General features: G+C 41.0%; 2 protein-coding genes and 2 pseudogenes across 2 annotated transcripts; 3 read left to right on the plus strand and 1 right to left on the minus strand.

The window, feature by feature from the left end:
* The first annotated feature begins 1966 nt into the window (after positions 1–1966).
* On the plus strand, positions 1967–3764 carry LOC115686168 (UPF0481 protein At3g47200-like; annotated as a pseudogene).
* Positions 3765–11436: 7672 nt separating this feature from the next.
* On the plus strand, positions 11437–12525 carry LOC115686214 (UPF0481 protein At3g47200-like). The gene has a single exon (XM_030611433.2). It carries the CDS (start codon positions 11509–11511, stop codon positions 12523–12525), a length of 1017 nt encoding a protein of 338 aa, XP_030467293.1. The 5' UTR covers positions 11437–11508.
* A 2955-nt stretch (positions 12526–15480) lies between these two features.
* Positions 15481–16674, minus strand: LOC115686216 (uncharacterized; annotated as a pseudogene).
* A 4509-nt stretch (positions 16675–21183) lies between these two features.
* LOC115686251 (UPF0481 protein At3g47200-like) lies at positions 21184–22760 on the plus strand. The gene has a single exon (XM_030611479.2). The coding sequence runs from the start codon at positions 21385–21387 to the stop codon at positions 22630–22632; it is 1248 nt and encodes a 415-aa protein (XP_030467339.1). The 5' UTR covers positions 21184–21384; the 3' UTR covers positions 22633–22760.
* The last annotated feature ends 1096 nt before the right edge of the window (positions 22761–23856 follow it).

A 23856-nucleotide genomic window follows, 5' to 3' on the forward strand; every position in this document is an offset into this window, starting at 1 on the left:
TCGTTTTCTTTTCCCCTCCGGCTTCTGCTCTTCGTAAAACCCTCGTGTGCTGTCAGAGTCCTCTTTTGTACGCCAGCGGTACGAAACTATGTAGCAAAACCCTTCTTTTTATTTTATTTCCTTTCTTTCCTTTTTTTTTAATTACTCCCTGGCCCACAAGGTCACAAGCGAAAGTTTTAAAATTGCTCGATTTAAGTGAAAGTTTGTGATTTTTTATGAGGTAAAATAAAATTCAAACTTTAATTATCACTCAATATAGAATTCGTGTTTTTTGGTAAAATTAAGCCCACAAAACAGAGAAGAGTTCGATATTTGGCTAAAGGGGAGACGTCCACCTTTTGAAGTGTGCATAACTTGTCTCGGTCAAATCGGTCAAATCTGAATACTTTCTTTTTTCTTTAATAAATCGACTAATATCCGTAAACGATTTAAATTCAAGATATAATTTTAATAAGGTCTATTATATGATAAACGCAATGCTCGGCTGGCAGCCAACTGCCCTAGAGAGGACACCGGCTAAAGCTCAGTCCTTTCTGAGCACTATGGATTCTATCATATCTTTTGAAATTTCAATTGGGGTCACAAGCTCCATCTAACGCGTTAGGTCTGCTAAACGATAAATCCAATGAGCTTGAGGCTGCCTCGTGTTTGAGTAGCCGACGATTGTCGACACCAGCTAAGCTATGTCCTTTTTAAGTTCTGTCGTTTTGAACATACAAATTTAAGCGCCCTATAAATATGTTGGCAGCATGAAGCTGTCTTATGAGTGGGGAAAAAACTCATGGAGCATACCTGAGAAAAATAAAAATTAATTTAAGGGTATGTTTATTTGAAGAAAATTATTTTTCAGGAATTTATTTTCCAGATTTTCACTCGTTTGATTCGCCGAAAATAATAAATCAACGGAAAATACTTTCTGGTCAAGAAAAACATTCATGTATAATATTAGAAAAATGAATTCCTTAATCTGAGGAGGTGAAAATACTTTCCGGAATTGCTTATCTTAATTTTTTAAATATTTTATTCTTTTCTTTTTTCTTTTTTTGCATTTCTTTTTTTTTCTTTCTTTTTCTTCTTTCCTTTTCTTTTTCTTTTTTGTTCCCTCTGCCGGTTGCCGACCTCGGCGACGACCGACGACCAGCAACAAGCAGGGTCGACAAGCCGACGCAAGGTCGCGGCTCGCCGGTGCAAGCTTGAGCTCACTGGGATCTCCGGCTTGCCGGCGTGAGCTCGAGCTCGCAGGGATTTAGCAAGCCTCAAGCTCGCCAGCCTCACGCAAGCTCAAGCTCGCCAAATCCCGGCGAGCCCCGACCTCGCGCCGGCAAGCCTCGACCTCGCGCGAGGCTAACGAGGTGATCTCACTAGCCTTGCGAGAGCCCGACACTCGCCAGATCCCGGCAAGCTTAAGCTTGGTCGATCCCGGCTCACTAGATCTAGGCCAGCGCAAGCTTGGGTTAGGCCGAGGCCGGCAAGCTCGACCGCTTGTGGCCGTCGTTGGGCGAGCCTCGAGCTTGCTTGTGGCCGTCGTTGGCCGATCGGTCGCGGCGGAGGAAGGAGGAAAACAGTAAAGGAAAGAAAATAAAATAAAAAATAAAAAATAATTAAAAAACTGATTTTTTCTTTAAAAAAATAAAAAAAATCGACCAAAAAAATATTTAAAAATTCGAATTTTTTTAAAAATAATAAAAATTCAATTTTTTTTTTTTTTGCTAAGATAAAATCGAGATTGAAATCATTTTTCAATGTAATCCAAACATCAAAAAACAATTTCAACTCCGTTTTTCTAGAAAATACTTTTCGAAAAATCATTTTTCATTATTAGTGAGTTTTTCGCGAAATAAACATTCTGTGTATTCATTGTGAACTGCAATAACTAGTCAATCATAATATGAGGTCATTATAAACGCGAAAATCCAGAGAGTACGAGGTACAAAACCATTTCATCAGAGTGGTCTCCACTTCTTGCCCTGCCTAAAAGTCAAACCAACCAACCAGAATTCCTTCACCTTCTTTTCCGAATTCCCGCTCGTTTTCCTTTTTTTTTATATTTATTTCCGATTTCATGATCGCTCTGCATAAAAGCTGCCAAATCTAGTTTGTGGGCTTATTCTGGCCCAGAGTACCCTTTTCTTGGACTGGATTTTGCTGAAATCTTTGCTCTTGATTGACTGAGGAGGAAATTTGTTTTCCAAGGTTGAGAAGGAAATGAGGATGGCAGGAGCAGCGACAACGTTTGCAAGTGACGATCATCAATAAGCTCGTTATTTCAATACAAAGCAGATTTGACGGACTATCTCCGCCATCTGACTGTTGCATCTTCATCGTTCCGGAGAAGCTCCGGAGGACCAACAAAGAGGCCTACACACCGCGCATCGTTGCGATCGGACCTTATCACCATGATGATCCAAGCCTCATGCCGATGGAAGATCACAAGCTGTGGTACTTGCAGAACTTCCTCCAGCACAACCAGAAGTGCCATCTCGAGGACTACATCGAGAGGATCAAGTCCTGGGAGGATGAGGCCCGAAACTGCTACGATAAGCAGATAGGCCTCAACTCTGACCAGTTCGCCGAGATGATGCTCCTGGACGGCATCTTTGTGATCCAGCTCTTCCTGATGCTCCGGAACAGTCAGTTGAGGCTGCATGGCGACCGGATCTTCGACAAGCCAGGGATATTTGATGATGTCCTCCGAGACATGGCACTGCTAGAGAACCAGATGCCGTTTTTTGCCATCCAGCGGCTGTTCGAAATGGCGTTTAGAACACACCAGGAGCACATGCCGGGGCTGCTTGAACTCGCGTGTGGGTTCTTCAAGCCGGTTATGAGGATGGAGAAGTTGCCGGAGTCGGTGATGGAGTCGGATGTGAAGCACTTCGTCGACATGATCAGGCTCTCGTTCTTGCCGTCGGTGAGGAAGGTGCCAAATGAGAGCAATAAGGAGATAAAGTTCAACCCGAGTGCGACGGAGCTGGCAGCGGCCGGAGTGAAGCTGAGAAGAGGTAAGAGTTGACCTGCGTCATCTTGTTTTCTGAATATGAATATCTATTTGATTCTATTTCGTTCTCTGTTTGTTCCCTATTATTAACAATGCTCTCAGGCGAGAGCAAGTGCTTGTTCGATATCGAATTCAAGAATGGAGTGCTCAACATCCCGTATCTGACTCTTTACGACATGACGGAATCCTATTTTCGGAACATTATTGCCTTCGAGCAATGTTACTACTTTGACACACATCTGAGCGACTACATGTCGTTCATGGATCACCTGGTTGATACCCCGGGTGATGCAAAGTTGCTGATCGACAAGGAAATCATCGAGAACTGGCTCAGCGATAAGAAAGCTGTCGCGCAGCTAATCAACTCTCTTAGCAAGGAAGTTGGCTTGTCGGCAGAAAGTTACTACTTCTACAGCCTCAGCGACAAGCTCATCCAGCATTGCCAAAGGCCTTATAACAAGTGGAAGGCTACGTTCAAGCGCGATTACTGCAGTAGCCCGTGGGTGGTCATCTCGGTTATCGCTGCAGGGGTGTTGCTTTTTCTGACTGTAGCACAGACGGTGTGCTCAGTTCTCTCTCTCATATAACCTTGCTTTTTGTACGGTAAATTGCCACTAATGCTCTAATTTTCTATTGAATGATGTGTGATCATCGGTCACTTTCTATCGGAATCAGCAGAACATCGATTTATATATGTCAGCTGGGCGTTAATTCACTTTTTCCTATTCAATACATTCCACGACGTAGAGCAGGCAAATATGAATGGTATGTAGCAATTCAACCTCTATCCTGAGGATGGTTGGTCGAAGAAATGTAGCCGCAACTGAGATTAGCTTGTCGGCACCTACCAGCATAGCAATCAATAAACTTGAGCCATGTTGAGGAGGAATCAATGAATATTTTTTGTTGTAAGTACGTCCACAGAAGATGGTGCATCAGAGCCAGAGCAGGATGTCAAACTAGGTCAAAACCTCACTTTTTAACTAAAAAAACTCATATTTAAGGGTTTGACAAAAAAAAAACTCATATTTAGCCGGATGGGTTGGATATATATTAGCTAAAATCTAAAGAATGGCTTGTTATGGATTTAGAGTAGAAAAGCCCAATTAGATATGGGTCTTAATGGGTTTAAAATATATCCACTTGCAACCCACCAAATTATAGTGATCGGAGGTTGCACAGTCTCATCTCATGAGTTTTGCATTTTTTATTCATTCATTCACTTGTTTGCCAAAACACCAAGTTGGCCCAGTCACGATTAAGCTTCGTGCAACTTGGAGTTGAGCATTTGATATCGTGTTCCATTATTATAGCAAAAGTCAAATCTGAAAATGTTCTTTTATCTTTTACAATTCTCAATTGTTTATTACAGAATACATTCATTTAAAGTGAATGCAAGAAAACCAAAAATCTAATTTTATTCTTTTTTTTTTCTTTTTTTCTTGTGATAAAGAATTTAGAATAAGAACCACCCGCCTGGGTGGTGCTGCTGGAGCGCGCACTCTTCCTCTCGCAAAAGGTTGAGTGTTCGAATCCCGGACGCCGCAGGGTGACTTAACCGGTGGCACATGTGTGGTGGCTAGCACGTGTCGCCCCCAGAGTTTACTTCCCGGCTGTCGGCCGTGCGGGGGTTCCCTGGGTTACCAAAAAAAAAAAAGAATTTAGAATAAGATATCTTTAATACATCTGGCTGAATTTGGAAAATTTCAAAAATTTTGACGGAAATTTTTTTTTTTCAAAACTCTACTTTGTAAAATTCACGAGAGAGTTCCATTCCGCTTATCTGCCACATCTACACCGATGAAAAGCAACATAATGGATAAATAGATTATTAAGATATAAAATGTATTCCATGCAGCACTCTAAGAGCTTAATCTGTTAGAGCAAATGATGGTGTACTGAATTTCAAATTAGGACTACAAGCAGAGATCTTGAGTTAAATTCCTAATGCCCTTAATTTCAAATTAGGACTACAGATAGATCACCTTCTCTCATAAGAGAGAAAGAGAGCATGAGAGAGAGAGAGAGAGAGTGTGGGGGGGGGGGGGGGTGTTTAAATTAGGTGTGATGAAAGGTCCAGAGTTAGATGTACACAAGTTATAATCCATGCAAAAATCAAATTGGACAGAATAGGAGACACTAGGGCCTATTCCTGGCCAACAAGGTGCTGGATAGGGGTGATCGGCTCCCACCTTAGAATTGAGAACTGGCTACTAAGTACCGATTCTGAAAAATTGAAATCGAGAACTGTCCGTTGGTTCCAGGGAACCGGTCCCACCAAGCTTCACACGACCAGTGGCTTGTTTTCCAGCAAGCTATGAATTGATCCCACTAAGCTTCTTCTTTTTCCAGCAAACAAGAATGCCCTATTCTTTAATTGCCCCGTTGTTTGTAAAAAAAACTTCCCTGTTCTTTAATTGCCTTGCCTTCAGACCAAACCCAAGTACATGGAATAAACTTGTCCAGCACAGTAAATTAGACAACTTTACAATGACACAACAATCACAACTAGATTTGCCACAAAGTTCACAACTTATGAAGCAATTAGGGTTTAATCACTGTTCGAAGTTTCGAACAATGAGTAGATTGAAGAAACTAAAAAGGGGCAAATGGCAGCAATTAGGGTTTCCAACTTACAGCAAATGGAGGCAACCGAAAGTGAGAGAGGGAGGTGAGGCCGTGAGTTGTGTCTGCAAGGAATGGCCGGAGGCACGGCCGTGAGTCAATGGGAGTTGAGAGTCGAGAGACGGAGAGACCGAGGGAGTTGCTTGAGAGAGTTGAGACAAGAGAGATTGAGATGAGACAAGATGATTGCGAGCGAGATTAGGGATTTAGGGTTTTAATTTTTCTTATATATATTATTGGTCAGGTTCGAGTGGGTGGTTCCATGCTTGGAACTGGGAACCCGACCATTACCCATTGGTTTCCTTGGGAACCATCGATTCTAGGCCGGTCCGGTCTGGTCCGGTTGTGGACGGTCCAGGCAGTTTCCGGTTCCTTTGCACACCCCGAGTAGATGGCAAGAGAGTTCATCGTCTCTTTGTCACATTGGGCTCAAGTTTTGTTGGGACCACTTTAGGAGTAAAACCCTGATGCACAAGACTAACATCATGGAGTGCGTGTGCACAAAAACTGACGCGATCACTATCTCACAACAAGAACCAAAAAATAAAACAGGTGTAGCTTCAATTACATTTTCTGTTTGTTTACGGAAGAGGCGACAGTGTAAATAAAGATGGAAATAAAAACTGATTCGGGAAAGTTTGGAAAGTTGTCCAATTTTACAAAGATTGGAGTTAGTTATGATATGAATTTACAAGTTGGTTTCAAGTACCAAGCCTTTGCGTAAGCAGAGCACCAGGGCCGCGGGCCCATTCAAGTGAGAATGAGAGCACTTTGCCTAAGCCCATGAACTCACACGGCACCATTTGTTGAACATTTCTTGTCGGGACTTAGGATTTGTTTGACAAAATTAGAAAAAAAGGAGTAATTATCGAAATTCTACCCATCGTATGTCAAATGTTTGGCAACCTTAACTACTGAAAATGGAAACCAAAAGTTCTTTAATTTTTTTTGCAAATTTGAATCATAACATTATTAGTACCAGTTTCACAACAATCATGTTAAGATTTTTATTTTCATCAAAATATCCTTTCAATGAAAAATTTAAGTAACCCCATCCTTAACTTACAATATATTGAGTGATTTTTTTCTTTCTGAGAATCTCCTAAGTCAAAGTTAACCAGCATATTGAAAAGTGCATAATTTTATTAGGTCTTGAATGTTTCGATTTTCAGCATTGAATATGTATATCAAACAGGACCGAGTAATCAATGCCATTTCTTCGTTAGATGGTTGTGTTGGTTGATCTCGCATGATATGCGAATGTAAATTCGAACCCAAAAAAAAAAAACCAACCGACATTTGTAGCAGCACCTGAGGATATGGTAACAGGTCAACTCCAGCATGGAATGTAAGTTGAAACTTTTGGTTGGCAATAACTTAAGAGCTTGTAGCTCTTTGAGTAATATGAACTTTTAGTTAATATTTCACATCGAAAGTCTGGATATCCATTTTTTACTGGTTCTCTGATCTCCTCTTAGAGTTGGAGTGTTCCTTGTAGCCAGGGAACGCGTTTTCATTGTTAACAACATGGTTTTGCTCAGCAACACTTTCCGTGAGCTCCTCTCCATCGGACCGGCTTCGGCACGAATGCCAAATAGTTGCTGTTTTTGTTTTTTTTGGGTCAGAACCAAATAGTTACTGTTTTGCTCGCTCATGCTTCTGATGACTCGCTTCATCTTTTTACCTATAGTTAGATCTTGTACTGATGGTCAATTCTCTGATCCACTGAGTAAAACCGCTGTTTCTTGTCCACATCTTTGTCGGGACTTGTTCTTACACATAATGCTCCGAGATGATGATTGCTCTTTATTCTTTATCAACCCTGACCGGGAAACTTCGATAGATTGCTCGATTAGCGAGCAGAAATTGATTTGTCACTTTACCTTCAATGCGTAAATTTTCCACTAAGTAATGTTGCGGCATGTCAGAAAACGCTACATGCTTAAACTTTTGAATCCATCATTTTGTCGGAGGTGGTCATAGGTGATTCTCGTCTGCAGCGAAAATGGAAGTAGAGAAGTTTCGAATTGAAGCATTTCGGCATGATATTCGACGCTCAATAAGCACTTCACTATTTGCGTTGCTGTTGTTAAAAGGGCTATTTGTTAACGCACAAGCATCCTGACTTTTCTGCCGATTTTACATGAGAGGATATAGCCTTGTGCTGGGTGTTTCGACAGATAAGAGATCACTATTTGAACACCTAAGAGAATATGCAATAACGAAAGGGACTTTGGTGTTACTTTTTTCTTTGTCAAGACTTTGGTGTTGAATGACTCCCAATTGATTGATTTTTTTTTTTTATTTAAAGAAGGTTGCATAAGTCTTTTGTTGACGGTAAAAACCATATATATAAGGAGGGAGTGATTAAGATGAGTGGGTCCATGAAAAACGGCCGCGAAAAAATGACCGTTTTGGACAATTTTAGAATTGCAAGCATCACGAGGAGATTTGAATCTTCAGCTAGAGAACAAGATTGTACCATCCACATGATTCAGGAGCGGAATTAATGTGTGATGGGTACAGATAGTAAAGCTAGAGACAGTGGTTAGTTGAAGAGTCACTTCCTTAAAAAAATTGACCTATAATCACAAAATAAACCATCCAAACACAGATGCACCAATCCAAAGAGGTTAGAAGTCACGTACATTTCACCATTTTATGGTTAAATTGAAGCCAACAGGATAGACCAAGACCTTGACTAAGACAATTCTTCATACTCTCTAACTCATGGTCTTGCCCGAAATGTGAACTCAATTTAAACAGACTTTGATGTTTTTGGAGAGAATGACACAACAGTTGCCAAATCTTTCGTACGACACTCACTTGAATGCCGTAACTTTTTTTTAGATCACTTGAGTATAATAATTTATGTACGGAGCTCACTTAAGAATCGTAACTTTTTTTTTCTGACCATTTGAGTGCCATATAACTTTTCAATTGATCACTTGAGTATCATAAATTTTTAAAAACGTTCACTATAAATATCATGTCAGGTCGGATTTCTAACACTTGGGTGAACGCTATTAAAAAGTTTTGGCACTCGAGTAATTAATTGAAAAATTATGACACGTAAGAGAATTTTTTTTTTTTAGAAGTTATGGCACTCAAGTGAGTGCCGTATAAAAGTTATGGCACTTGTGGTATCCTTATCCTATGTTTCTGACTTTATTTGTCATCTACGTTTGTTGGATGTGAAAACATTTATTTCTCTTGCGGTAGTAAAACAGGTTTTTTCCGAAGTTGCTAATCACTACTTAAGGAATTTCTTACATTTGTAATTTGCATGTGGGGATAAATTTTTCAGACCGAATTTGATGAGCAAAGTATGGCGGATTAAACTGTTTCTATACTTGGTCACTGAGAGCGAGTCGTCCAAAACTACGTTTTAGTTGTTCATCAACTTTGCAATTTGTGTGGTTTGTTGGCATTAGTGCGATGTCTTATTATACCAATTTCATGTAGAATTTGTTTAATAGCACCGAAATGGAAATTTCAGTGTGCTTATTCCTGCCTCTATGCAATTTGTTCTGGGAAAGGAAAAAAAAACCCATAATAAGCGAGAAAAAAGGATGTAACTCTGTAAATAAACCATCACCTAAGAGAAAGTATCCTGGATCTTTACGTACGTGACCAGAGGCAGGAATAAGCAGACCGAAATTTCCATTTCTCATTACAGTCCCCATGCACAGTACAGTGTTTCTATTTAACGCATCAACAAATTTGGAAAAGGGAAGATTATAAATAAAAAAGCAATGCTAAAGAAACTTAAGTTTTTACCGAAGTTTCTTTTTTTTTGCCGAAAGGAAATTTCATTCATTTATCGTAATCAAACAAGAAAAGGAACATAAAAAGCTTCCAAACAAAGCAAATCTTGAAAGAGCTGCAAAACATAACCTAGAAAACAAAATAGTATAGCTTGCAGTTATAAGCAAACACTCATCCCAAAACATCAGATCTGTCATAGCATTAAAAGGCAATCGGTGATCAATCATCAGAACTGTTAGTGATGGGCACACGCCGAGATCTTTTCCTCCAGAAAGTATGGCTTGCAATGCGTGCGTAGGTTCAACGTCCTCCACGGAGACAATAACAATAATATGTTGAAGCACCACAGATCAAACGCTTCTAAGAAACTTCCAGATCTACATCTAAATTGAGAGAGAAAAGCTCATAGATTTAGATCTATACCTAAATCAGGAGAGGAGAGCTTTCGACGAATCGCGGAGAAGTCATAGAACCACGTCTTGGACATTTTGCTAGTTGGACTGGTGACGACATCCTCACAAAATTTTTAGCTACAAGCAGATTTATTCATCGCGATGAGCGAAGAAAAGCAACAACAACGAGTGAAAAAAGCTCATAGATTTAGATCTATACCTAAATCAGGAGAGGAGAGCTTTCGACGAATCGCGGAGAAGTCATAGAATCACGTCTTGGACATTTTGCTAGTTGGACTGGTGACGACATCCTCACAAATTTTTTAGCTACAAGCAGATTTATTCATCGCGATGAGCGAATAAAAGCAACAACAACGAGTGAAAAAAGACGCTAAACGAGGCGAAAAAAGACTCCTAGATTATATCGGGAGAGGAAAAAAACGAAATCAATGCCTAGAAAAAAAAAAAGCAGAACAAAGCAAAGCAGGCTCTCAGCTTCAAAAATTGAAACTAAGAGCCTGCAGGTGAAGTTTCTTTGAGGGAGGATTGTTTTTTTCTTTTGGAAGAGAGGGTTGCCGATAGAGAGATTACGATTTTTCTTCAAACTCGGGTTTATAAATTCACCAAAGTTTAGATGGCATGTAATTAATGAATTTGTACAAGTGAGATAACTAAAGAGACTCGAACATTTTATGCAATGAAGCTAAATTGATGAGATTGTAGTACAAAAATACAATCACATCGAAAAGTACTCATGATGTTTCTCAACTTTAATTGTGAATACCATCGGCTACTCTCACCGTTTAAATATAGTTAATCAATTGTCAAACATAAAAAATAAACATGTAATTTGCTTCTTTTTAAAGAGAGAATTGATTTGACCAAAAAAAAAAGAGAATTGTTCAACTTTTGAAATTTCAGTTTGTGTCATTAGCTCAATTCCGCACGCGTTAGATCCACTAAATAACCAAAATAACAAGAGTTAGATCTACTAAATAATAAATGCAATGAATGGCCACTTGGACAACTGTCGCTAGGACACTAGCTAAGGTTTGTCGTTTCTATCAAATCAAGTCGCTACTCTTTTTTTTGCTAGAACAAATCAAGTTGCTACTCAGCCCACATCTTTTTACCCCAAAAAGTCCACCATTCTGTTGAACATGATCAATCTTAGCAGCCTATAAATATGTCAGCCCGCATGAAGATGACTTAAGAGGGACAAAAAAGAAGGACAAACTTGTGCAGCATGCCGAAGCCATTTCATCACAGCGGTCTCCACTTCTTGCCATGCCTAAAAGCCCAACCAACCAGCCACTAGTTCCTTCCCTCCTATTTCTGAATTCCAGGTCCTTTTTTTAGTTTTCCTAATTCCATGATTGCTCTGCTTAAAAGTGGCCATATCTAATTTCTGGCTTATTCTGGCACAGAAGACCCTTTTCTTGGACTGGATTTGCTGAAACCTTTGCTCTTGATTGACTGAGGAGGGAAATTTTTTTCCAAAGTTGAGAAGAAATGAGGATGGAAGAAGCAGGGAGAACATCTGCAAGTGACGATAATCACAATCATCTTATAACTTCAATAAGCAGCCGATTAGAGTGCCTATCTCCGCCATCCAACTGTTGCATCTTCACTGTTCCGAAAAAGCTCCGCCAGACCCACAGGGAAGCCTTCTCGCCGAAGCTAGTCTCCATCGGGCCATTCTATCATGGCACACAGTGGGAGGCCATGGAAGAGCACAAGTGGAGGTACCTGCAGAGCTTTCTGAAGCGGAAACCGACGTCCGTGGAAGAGTGTGTTAAGGCCATCGAGAAGTGGGAAGAGGGAACTCGCCAGTGTTACTCGGAGAACATCGATCTCAGCAGTGATGACTTCATCAGAATGGTTCTTGTAGATGGTGCATTCATCATTGAGCTGTTCCTGTTGAATCACTCTCCACAAATGAGGGCCGAGAATGATATCATCTTCGACAAGCGAAAACCATGGATGATCACCAACGTGAGAAGAGACATGAGTTTGATGGAGAATCAGCTCCCATTTTTTGTTCTTGAAAATCTCTTCAAAATTACATTTGAGACTCAATTGGAAACCCAATCATCTTTATTGGAGCTTGCGTATAATTTCTTCCGCGTCGAAGCGAATCTCAAAGCAGAACTGGGGAAGGAGAGGATGTTCGACTCCGAGGTCAAGCATTTATTGGATGCTTTAAGATTTTGGCACTTACCCACCCCGCAGAAGGCACTAGACTATAAATGGGAGAAGATAGAAGCAATACCTAGGGCAAAGCAGCTTCAAGCAGCAGGAGTGAAGTTCAGGATGAGCAAGAGTAATTGCTTATTCGACATCGAATTCTCAAAGGGTGTTCTTGAAATCCCATGTTTCAAGCTAAATCCCGCAACCGAGTCTTTTCTCAGGAATATCATGGCTTTTGAGCAGTCCTGTTATAGACATGATAGTTACTTCATTGATTATGTAGCATTCTTGGGAGATCTCATCAAAACTAGAGCCGATGTGAAGCTGCTAATCAAGAAAGGGATAATCGCTCCTGAGAACTTGTTGGGGAATGAAGAAATATTGGCAAATAATGATGAGACATTGGCAAATCTTTTCAACAGTTTTGGAAAGGAGAGCTGGTTTCGGACAACCAACATCGGTTTCTGCATTCTTCAGCAGAATCTGAAAGCTTATTATGAAACTCATTGGCACAAGGTGAAGGTTCCCATGGTGTCCAAGAAGAAGCATTAAGTTTGTTACTAGGAATTTACCTTTGAAGGGGACTTTTTTTCTTGCTGAGTAAATTTTATAAGATCTTTTAATGTCCTCTGGTATCATGACTTCAGAAAGAAAGAAGAAGAGAGTGCTGGCAACTCAAGTGTACTTCTAGCTTGCCCCTTCCGACCTTCCCTCTTCTCTCTTCTTTACTATGAGTATAAGAATCTTTCATGTTTCATCACGAGAGCATTACATTAGACAACACAGTATTTGTTCTTCACTTTTCTCTTTATATGTATATGAAAGAAAAGGCATTTATAGGCATCGTATCAGCAGACAACACGTGCATGATCGATCATGAGAAGGTTAGATCATACTCTTAGAGCTGTATATGGGTAAATGTTTTGAGATGAGTGATGACACAAATCATACCACTTATCCTCAGAGTTAAATGTTCTGCCATTGACACAAGTTTTTCTTGTGTCTGACTCGCATTATTCGACAACTCTCTATCTAAAAGTCGGCTCGCACTTTAACATTTTTCTTGGCTTGATTTCTTCTGTATTCTGTACTCCTTTATGGTTGCTTTTCACCGATAACATTTTCCATCGGAATGTCTGCAAATTTCTTAATTGATTTTTCCCGAGTAAATGAAATTGTTGTTATAATATCAATAATGTGATCCCACATTCGGTTTATTATTTCCACATTCAATTAATTTCATTAACGTTTATTGTCCACGTTAAGTTGCGTGATAACTGCCCATTATATTGTGACTATCCAAAAGGCACGATTTCTTGATGGAAGAAGTTGTATGAAGGGGTGCGAATGGATATAAAAAGGGTCTTCTAAGCCAAACCCTCTAATAATAAGAAAACACACCATCACATTCGAGAGGGCAATTGGCTAGAGATATCCTTCATTAACAGTTCAACGCTTCGCAAATCTGATTTTCAATCGAACTACATCAATAGCTGGAGGTTAGTAAAGAATCTTCACGTTTCCACATTCGATCCTGATTATGCATGAGTTTTGTTCATCCATGTATAATCGGGTCTTCAGTCCTTTAGAATTTTCTAACATTTGATATTAGAGTCATATATATCTCTGCCTTGATGTTTTGCATTGGGATTTTGATTGAATTGAAAAATCGGGCAATTTTGGGCCGAGAAAGAGAAATTGCCGATTTTGGCCAAATTCCGGCGACTTACCACCCGGCTTCGGACCAGTATGGTCGCAGAACTGGCTCGGCAATGAAGACCTGCTGCGGATCTAATTAACAGCTTTTGCAAGGACACTTTCCTGTGGACGAGGAACGCCTACTTCTACAAAAGCTCGTTGAGTAGTGCCGAAGGCCTTATAAAAAGTGGAAGGCGACGTTCAAGCGCGATCAGTGCAAGAGCCCGTGGGTGGTTTTCTCGATTATGCTGCAGTGGTATTGCGTGCATTGACTGGTAGTACAGACCGTGTGCTAACTCCTATCTCTCAAATAACTTTGCTTTCTGAATGGTAGATTGCCACTGTAATGCTCTAGCTTTGGTTTGAATTATGTGTGATCATCGATCACTTTCTATCAGAACCAGCAGATCATCCATCTATTATGTTAGCCTGGGGCGCAGAATAATTAGCTTTTCCCTATCCAATACATCTTGCGATGAAGAACTGGCCAATATGAACAGGATGCGGCTATTCGGCCTCTATCCCAAGGAAAGAAATGTCGCCACAGCTGAGATTAGCTTGTAGGCCCTTATCAGCATTTAGCAATAAACAAACTCGAGACATGTTGAGAAGGAATTGTTGGATATTTCACAAGGTTTTTGTCAAAGCACGCCTGGAGAAGACGGTGCATCAGAGACAGAGAGCATGAAAGCCTAGGTTAAGTGAGCCTGAACTTGTATAGCCAGTATCTTACAATATTGCCCTAGCCTTTCAGATGCCATCTTGAATTACACGCCTATCGCACCAGCGCAACTGTGGGAAATGCCTCAACATCGAAAATCTCAACAACAACAAATTCAACTCCAGGAGAGAGAACCCAAATCTGGCATTTTCAATCCGAGAGAAGCTCAGGTCTTACATGCTCTATCCTCTGAATGCTGCATCTTCAGCGTACCAGAGAAGCTCTGGCAGAGCTACAAAGAGGCCTACACGCCCCATGTTATCGTGATGAGACCTTATCACCGTCCCAATCAAAGTGTCATGCCGATGGAAGATCACAAGCTGGGGTACTTGCAGAGCTTCCTCAGGCACAACGGGAAGTGCCCCCTCAAGAACTTCATCGAGAGGATCAAGTCCTGGGAGGATAGCGCCTGGAGTTGCTATGAAGAGCAAATCAACCTCCGCTCTGACGAGTTCGCCGAGATGATGCTCCTCAACGGCATCTTCATGATCCAGCTCTTCCTGATGTACCGGAGCCGTGAGTGGAGGCTGGGCGGCGACCCCGATCTTCGGCAAGTCATGGATGCTCAATGCCGGCCGCCGAAACATGACACTGCTGGAGAGCCAGATGCCGTTCTTCACCATCGAAGGGCTGTTGGAGATGGCGTGCGGATAGCACCAGAAGCACACGCTGGGGCTGCTCGATCTCGCGTACGTCCTTCAAGCCAAGGATGAATATGGAGGAAGTCCGGAGGCAGCGATGGAGTGGGAGGTGAAAGCACTTCCTCGACACAATCAAGTTCACATACTTGCCGTCGGCGAGGAAGGCACCATACGAGAGCCAGGAGATGGTCAAGCTCATCCCAAGCGCGACGGAGCTGGTGGCGGCCAGAGTCAAGCAAAGAAGAAGTGGGAGTCGATTGTGTCATTTTCTTCTCTAAATTTGAATATCTATTTGATTTTGTTTGTTGTCTATTTATTTCCTTATCTTTTAATAACATGCTCTAAGCAAGAACTTGTTTGAAATCAGTGCTCGAAATCCCGCACCTCCATCTTTACCACACGATAGAATCCTATTTCTGAACATTATCATTAGTCTGGGGCGCAGAATAATTAGACTTTCCCTATCCAATACGTCTCGGAATGAAGAACCGGCGAATATGAACGGGATGCGGCTATTCAGCCTCTATCCTAAGGATGGTGAAGAACATCTCAAGGACATCTTCCCACTTTCTTGAGGCAGAAGAGTCAGCCTTCGCTGCTGGTGAAACGCACATCCGCGAAGAGAAGTCAGGATTAAATGAACTTGAAGTTTCATCTGAGAACTTCAGACAAACAGAGACGATCTGCTGACCCATCTTAATGGCATGTCTTGGGCATTGGCCAGTCAAAATGTCCAACTCATATTTCAAGCCGTTTAGTATCTCCTCGAGTGTAGCGGTCCATATCTGGTGCTGTGTCACCTGCGGGCATACTATGACACGTACTGATTTCCTTTGCTGAGCGGAAACGTTAAGGATGTCGCTTATCTTAGTCAGGGAGTTTATGACCATAGGCTCTATTTCACTCACTTTACTGACACAAACATGGGGTGTAGACTTTGCATACGCTGAAGATGCCGGAATACTTCTCTCCGGCGTCTGCTGATCGGTGGAGACCCAATAAAAGCTCTAGCAAGCCATCTAAAAGTATGCACTTTATGACAATTGACCCAATACACGAGCTGTCCATCGACCGAATCCCATCCTTTAAGCAGTCGCTCAATTTATCATTTTGCGAAACGCCTTCTCATACCGTCTCGCAGGCAAAGTCACCCGACAAGCTTCGCCAAAACCATGATAAAACATCACCTTCCAAGGCACGAATCAATTTCTTCGGGTGTCAAGATGCTTTCCCCAGCAGAGGCTGTTCAACATATGTTTGCAAGCCATTAGTAGCTAGCTCTAACAACTCCTATCTCGATCCTTATATTTTTCACCAGGTCGATTCTCAATTTAATCTTCAGGAAACCCCATTCAAAACAGAGGACTGATCGGTGGGTTCACCCACACTATTACTTCACTCAGACAAACGATCGAACAGCTGGTGGCCGTCGCCACGCACTAAAAACACTCAAACCTTTTCCATGATCACAGGTAGTCGTGGAATGGCAGTGTATACAACCTTGGCGTAGACTTGCAAGTTTCAGAAACTTGGCCACAATAGAACTAGAAAATCACCATCACCAACTTTAACGAGAAGAATGCGGAAATCAAGGAGACACCTCTGTTCGAGCAAAGAAGAGGCAACCCTCTTGATCCCGGGTTCTTCATATGAAATTAGGAATCTCTCGGGCACAACAAATTGCAATTTGAACTATCGCTATTGACAATTCTCTAAATAGTGGGGCCCGAGTTCGTACTTTTCAGAGCTTGCATTTACGCGATTAAAACTAGTGATGAGGCGTGATCGTGGATGGATAATGTGAAGAGATAGGAATTGATTATTCAATTGAGTGGATGTGTTGAATTGGGTGGTAACTTGATGGAAGAGTGGATAGTGAGTATTTTTAACTTTGACGAAAGAGCAATTTTTAAAAAATTAAAGGTGAGACAAATGATATCTTCGGCTTAAATATATGGATATTGTAATAACGAGCAAAACCCCATCCCGATGGTCGTCATGCATGGGATACATCCTATGGCAACAATATGTGAAGAAGTAAATCAAATGGAAAGTCATTAACAATGCAAATTATGCAAGACGTGATTGACCGATTAAACTACGTCAGTCACGTAATTGATAGATTAAACACTTTACTGTGATAAGATTTTGGGTAAATGTTATCAAAATCCTTAATTTTTAACCTGTGGATACTTATGCCCTAAATTATTTTTCACTCATAATGCAGTGCTTGTACTTTTCTCACCTTAATTTTTACCCTGTGGATACTTATACCCTAAATTTCCTCTCTTGAAATTGTCCCTAATTTACTTGGATCCGGATGCTTTGTAACCCAGTCATGTAGCCACAAACTTTGATGAGTGGAGTAACGGTTACACCACGGTCTTCACTGCAATCTTCAATCAATTCAACCATACCGCAGCTGTGTATTACCTCATTCGAAGTTAACTCGTTCCTATCAGAAGACCAGTTCAAATCAGGTACATCTTCGTTTTCATACAAAAGTCTCATTTGATCCTTTTTTTTAGCTGTTGTGAGAGTGAGTGACGGTCGTCCTTGAGATTTTTAATGCATCGCTATGCCTCTCGAGTTTTAGCTTGGCTCTGTTGGGATTTTGCAAGGGTTAATGACTGCTCCTGTTTTATGTGACATGAAGATGTGAGTCGACTTAAGCAGAAATGGAGCACAGAGCAGCAACAACAAGAGCAATGAAGCATGGACCGGATTGACTTTAGACTCCTTTTCACCCTGGGTCGTTGGAGATTTGTTTGGATGGGCGATCAAATCAACAGGGATTCAGATCTTATCATTCAATGGCTAGTCAATCTTCTTTATGTTATCTCGTCCAACAGGTTGATTAGAGAGTGATTCTCTAGCTAGTAGGATGTCAGCATGTGAAAGTGGATGTAAGCTTGATCTAAACCGAACCACTATAAATTTTGTGTGCAAATTTTCTTGTCCTTTTACTCTTGTTAATTATCTTTGCACATTGATGTACTGTATATGATCTCTATTCAGACTTTGACTTTTAAGCTCTAGTGAATATCTTCATATCACTGCAACTATTCAGACTAAGATTCTGTCTGTATCTTGACATTCTTACTTCCGCTTTAATTTGTCAAGTGTTTATAAAAATCACCTATTTACCCCCTTTTAGGTGATATTGCTACCTCCATCACCTCAGACAACAAGTTGATGACACCCTTCATCTGAGCTCTCACAAGGGCTTTGCACGTACCACTAGTACGTTTAAGTATTTCTATATCATTCGAGAATTCCATTGTAGGCATGGTCTTGACTGGGTCCTTGTGGCTCTGGCTTTCGCCGCAACACCTGGTGAGATTCGATCCACAGTTTCCTGAAGTCCCTGGAACTTATTCAACTGTTCTTGTAATGTTGTGGCCATCGAACAGGTAGTTCACCTGTTCTATGTGCGTGGAACGTCCCGGATTTAATGTCCAATACAACGGCGTCTGTGCCTAATTATGACCAATGATGATGAGAACTATAGAGCATGGCAAGCGAGTTCATGCAAGCTGAACTTGAAGTCAATAGAAATGAAGAAATCGCCAACTAAAGCAACTCAAAGAGTTATGACACAGAATCTACTAATCTAGTCCTCTACTTCTGCTGCTTGTGTCTATTGTTTTTTGCTTGGAGGGGCAAACAGGGTGGGGATGCGGGCCCTGTTTGCATCGTGGGGGCGGGGGATGGGGATCTTCTCTTCGCGGCGGGGGCCTGCTTGCGTCGCAGATAACATACACACATATAGAATTAATTAATTATTTTCTCGAATTGTTCTTCAAGGAAGACATACTTCTTTTGTTTCCTGGTTTTGAAGTCCAGCAGACAATCTTTTAGATTGTGTGCGTCCTGTCGGATTGTTTCTGTCGACTCTTTTAGATTCTGTTCTCGGTATCTAATGGGTTTTCCTTACGTCAGAAAGCACACAGAAGGAACACAATTCACTGCGATTGACCACGCTGAGAAAACTTAGGAATACAAGGAACCAGAAGATTAAACAAGCGAAAGGCGAAGAAATCAGGACGAGCAATTTACAGGAAAAGAAGGAAAAGAGAACCAAAAATGGGCTAAGAAGAGTGAAGGAAACACGAGAAGTGATGAAACAAAGCAGAGAAAAATCGTGAAGAGACTCACTGGAGATCATATCACAGTGGATTCCGAAGAAGACTAAGCAGAAAGCTACTCTCCCGGTGATAGCAAAAGGTGTAGGAGTCTAGGAGACCGCCTAAAAATTTAAATCAGAATCAATTGTCAAATTGATTTTCAAGGATTTCCTAATATACATCTCAAGGACCCTTATGTTCATATTCCTACACAGTTAAGAGAAAAGTAGTCCCCAAGGCAACCACTGGTGTCTTCCTTGGATATGGATATGCTCAGTCTGGATATAGATGCTAAGCATATCATTAAAAAAATGAAAATTAGTTTAATTTGAGTCGTGCATTATTGTGAACCATAATAGTGAGTCAATCTTAATATTAGGTCATTATAAATGTGAAAATACTAAATTAATTTAAAATGACTTGTGTATTTGAGCCGTACTAGCTAGTCAATCGTGATACTATGTCACTATAAATTCAGAAAAATACAAAGACTCCACTTCAACAAAGACTCTAGTTCTTGCCATGCCTGAATGTCAAATTGAATCTACTAAGGATGAGCATAATTTCAGGGTAGAACCGGGAACCTGAGAATCGAACTGATAGAAACCGGTCCGGTTCCAAGTTCTAGGGTATGTAGGGTAGGTTCTAGATTTCAAAAATTGAGGAACCTAAAACCTGGAACAAGTCTTTGTGCTTTTCTTATTTCATGTCTTTGTGCGATCCTGTGACATTATATGACGTCCAATGATGAGTGTGTAATCTAAAACCATTAGTATGAGCTTTCATTTCCGATAATATTCATGACTGAGACTTTTATTTTATTACTATTACATATTTTTTGTATATCTAAATATGAATTGTGATAAGTGGAATGCAACAAATGGTGATCATTGGAGTTGATGATTCACTGCAATCGTTCAATTAAGAATACAAGTAAAATTTGTGTAGACTCTGGAACTGACTATGGAACTTGTGACATGGTATGTTCTGCATTCCTGGATATACATGGTAAGTTCCAAGTTCTAAAAATCAGACTACTTGTTCTAATGGGTAGGTTTGAGATTTCAAGTGAAACGTGGACGAAACCTGGAATCTGGAACAGCTCACCCCTAAAATTTACTATTTCGTCATAAATTTCTCTACCTTCGTCCCCATGAAGCTGACTCAAGCGGGGGGAATAGAAAAACTCGTTGAGCATACCTTGGAAAAATAGAAGTCAATTTAGAATGACTTGTGTAATTATTGTGAGCTGTAATAGCTAATCAATCATGATGACATGAGGTCTTTAATAAATGTGAAAATACAGACAGTGCGAATACGAATCCATTTCACCAGAGTGGTCTCCACTTCTTGCCCTACCTAAAAGTCAAACCAGCCAACCACCGTTTCAGGTACTTATCTTCCCTCACCCCCATTTCTGAATTCCTGCTTCTTTTTTCTGCTTTCAAATTCCATGATCGCTCAGCAGTCAGCACAAAAGATACCAAATCTAGTTTTGGGCTTATTCAGGCGCAGTACCCTTTTCTTGGACTGGATATTGCTACAACCTTCGCTCTTGATTGACCGAGGGACATTATATTTTCCAAGGTTGAGAGGAAACAGAGGACGGCAGGAGCAGGGAGAACATTTGCAAGAGACAAATCATTACAATGAAGTCATAACTTAAAAAATATAAACACGTGCTTTGCTTATTAGTAGGCCTAATGCAGCTGGATTGAGTTGGTAATACCAATTGAATGGCTGCTTCGTGCGTGTTCACCAGAAAGTCCACCAAAAACCTCCTTACGAACCTGCAAATTTTAGCGGCCTATAGGTCTGTTGCCCACATAAAGCTGACTTAAGAGAAGTATAAAAAAACACCTGGAGCTGGAGCCTGCCGCAAGAAAGTGCAAATTAGTTTAAAATGACTTGTGCATCCATTATAAATGTGAAAATACAGAGAATACGAGGACGAAAGCATATCATCAGTGGTCTCAACTTCCGGCCATGCCTAAAAGTCGGACCAACCAAACCCTGTGTCTGAATTCCCGCTCCTTCTTTGTTTGTGTTCTTTTCTTCTTTTTTTGGCTAATTCCTTGATGGCACTGCATTAAAGAGGCCACATCTAATTTCCAGGCTTATTCTGGCACAGAATACCCTTTTCTTGCCCTGGATTTTGCTCAAACCTTTGCTCTTGATTGACTGAGGAGGGAAATTTTTCTTTAAGGTTGAGAAGAAACAGAGGATGGCGGGAACAGGGCCTACATCTGCAAGTGACCATCATCATGATGAACTCGTAACTTCTATAACCAACAGATTGAAGCAAATATCTGAAACATCCTTCAACTATCGCTTGTTGCCTGTTCCAGACAAGCTCCGCAAGACCCACAAGGAAGCCTTCTTGCCAAAGGAAGTCTCCATCGGACCATTCTACCATCATGGCAAACAGTGGAAGGCCATGGAAGACCACAAGTGGAGGTACCTGCAAAGATTTCTGGAGCAGACACAGAAGCAATTGAAAGAGTGCGTTGAGGTCATCAAGAAGTTGGCAGACCGGGCCAGAAAGTGTTACTTGGAGAAGATCGATCTCAACAGTGATGAGTTCATCACAATGATTCTTGTAGATGGTGCATTCACCATTGAGCTGTTCTTGTCAAACCGTTCCCCAGATAGGCAGACCAAGAATGATGTCATCTTCGACAAGCAAAAAAAGTGGATGATCTCCAACGTGAGAAGGGACATGAGTTTGATGGAGAATCAACTCCCATTTTTTGTTCTTGATGATCTGTTCAATTTTGCATACGGAAGTCAATTGGGAGAACTCCCATCTTTATTGGAGCTCGCCTATGATTTCTTTGGCTCCGGAGTGAATCTCAAAGCAGAAAGGCCGAGGATATTAGACTCTGATGTCAAGCATTTATTGGATGCTTTAAGGTTGTGGCACTTACCTGCCATGCAAGATGCACAAGGTGCTGGATGGAAGGAGGCAGAAGCGATACCTAGGGCATTGCACCTTCGAGCAGCAGGAGTGAAGTTTAGAATGAGCGAAAGCAATTGCTTATTTGACATTACATTCTCAGAGGGTGTTCTTTATATCCCATGTCTCAAGCTAATTCCTACGACCGAGTCTTTCCTCAGGAATGTCACAGCTTTGGAGCATGCCTATTATAAACACGATAGTTACTTCCTTGATTACGTAGCATTCTTGGGGAATCTCATCAACACCAGAGCTGATGCGAAGCTGCTGATCAAGAAACGCATAATCGATATTGAGAACTGGTTGGGGCATGATGAGAGATTGGCAAAGACATTGGCAAAGGATGATGAGGCATTGGCAAATCTTTTCAACAGTTTTGGAAAGGAGAGCCGGTTTTGGACGAGGAACGGCAGTTTCTGCAGTGTTCGGCAGAATCTGAAAGCTTATTACAGAAGTCATTGGCACTGGTTGAAGGTTAGGATGAAACGCAATTCCGTGTCCAAGAAGAAGCTTTAAGTTTGATACTAGGAATGTACTTACGAAGGCGATTTCTTTTCTTGCTGAATAAATTCTGTAACTGTCTTTTAATCTCCTCTGGTATCATGACTTCAAAAGGAAAGAAGAAGAAAGCGCTAGCTGCTGAACTCAAGTGTACTTCTATCTCACCCGTTCTGACCATCCGTCTTCTCTCTTCTTTTTCATGATTAAATGTTCTTTCATATTTCATCGTGAAACCCCACCAAACCCTAAGATTAGACAACAACGTATCTGCTCTTCCCTTTTCTCTTCATATTCATTTGAAAGAAAAGGCATTTATAGGCATCATATCATCAGAGCTGTTTATGGGGTAGTTGTTCTGAGATGAGTGATGACACATATCATATCATTTATCCTCAAGAGTTACATATATGTTCATGTTGTGCCATTGACACAAGCTGTACATGACTTGTGTCTGACTTGCGTTATTCAACTACTCTCTCTCTCTCTTATCTTACTTAGCATATTTCATGGCTCGATTCCTCCTGTTCTCTTTACTCATTTTACGTGTGGTTATTTCTTAAAGTTGTGGTGGCTAGCCATATTGATTATTCATCGGAACATCTGCAAATTTCTTTTGATGAAAAAAAATAATTTTTCGTGAATAAAATCAATTTAAATAGTCAATATAAAATCAAGGTCGGATCCACTTATATATTACTTTCCCTTCCCTCTTCCGTTGAACGGCAATCATCCAGTTTAAGAGGGTTCGACAAAATCAATGAAAATGGTCACACGGTCAATTAAAAAAACTAAAAGTAAGCTGTGATTCCTAGAGAGAGATGCCGTGCTCGCTTAAATTTGGCAGAGGGGACTCGACTCTTGTTGATTGATTCTATGAAGAGACTTCGCGTTTCTGGTGTGCGAATCAGTGGGAGTCGCTGTAACTTTCCCTTCAATGTCTTGACCGCTCGTCATCTTCGACCCTGTTTTTTGTGCTCCGACTTTCTTCAATCTGTTGTTGGGTGGGTCCGCCTCATTTGCGGGGCCCAGCCAACATGATAAAAAGAAAAGAAACAAAAACAAAAAGAAAAAGTCAAAAAGAAAGCAAAAGGTGAGGCAGCTTCGTGCAAGCGCGGGAGAGAGAAAAAGAGTGAGACCACCGGGAGGGACTCACCGCGAGAGTGCGTGGGAGAAGAAGAAAGAGGGCTGAATTTTGCGGTCCGGTTTCGAAGGCCAAACGTTGTCGTAATTAGCCCAAAT

The sequence above is a fragment of the Syzygium oleosum genome, unplaced genomic scaffold (genome assembly GCF_021117445.2).
Source record: "Syzygium oleosum isolate NSW1041296 unplaced genomic scaffold, Sole_v2.1 Sole_v2.16, whole genome shotgun sequence".
NCBI lineage: Eukaryota > Viridiplantae > Streptophyta > Magnoliopsida > Myrtales > Myrtaceae > Syzygium > Syzygium oleosum.

Excerpts from the sequence above, each read along its gene's own strand:
- LOC115686251 (XM_030611479.2), top strand. The coding sequence starts at position 21,385 with ATGGCGGGAACAGGGCCTACATCTGCAAGTGACCATCATCATGATGAA.
- LOC115686214 (XM_030611433.2), top strand. The coding sequence starts at position 11,509 with ATGGAAGAGCACAAGTGGAGGTACCTGCAGAGCTTTCTGAAGCGGAAA.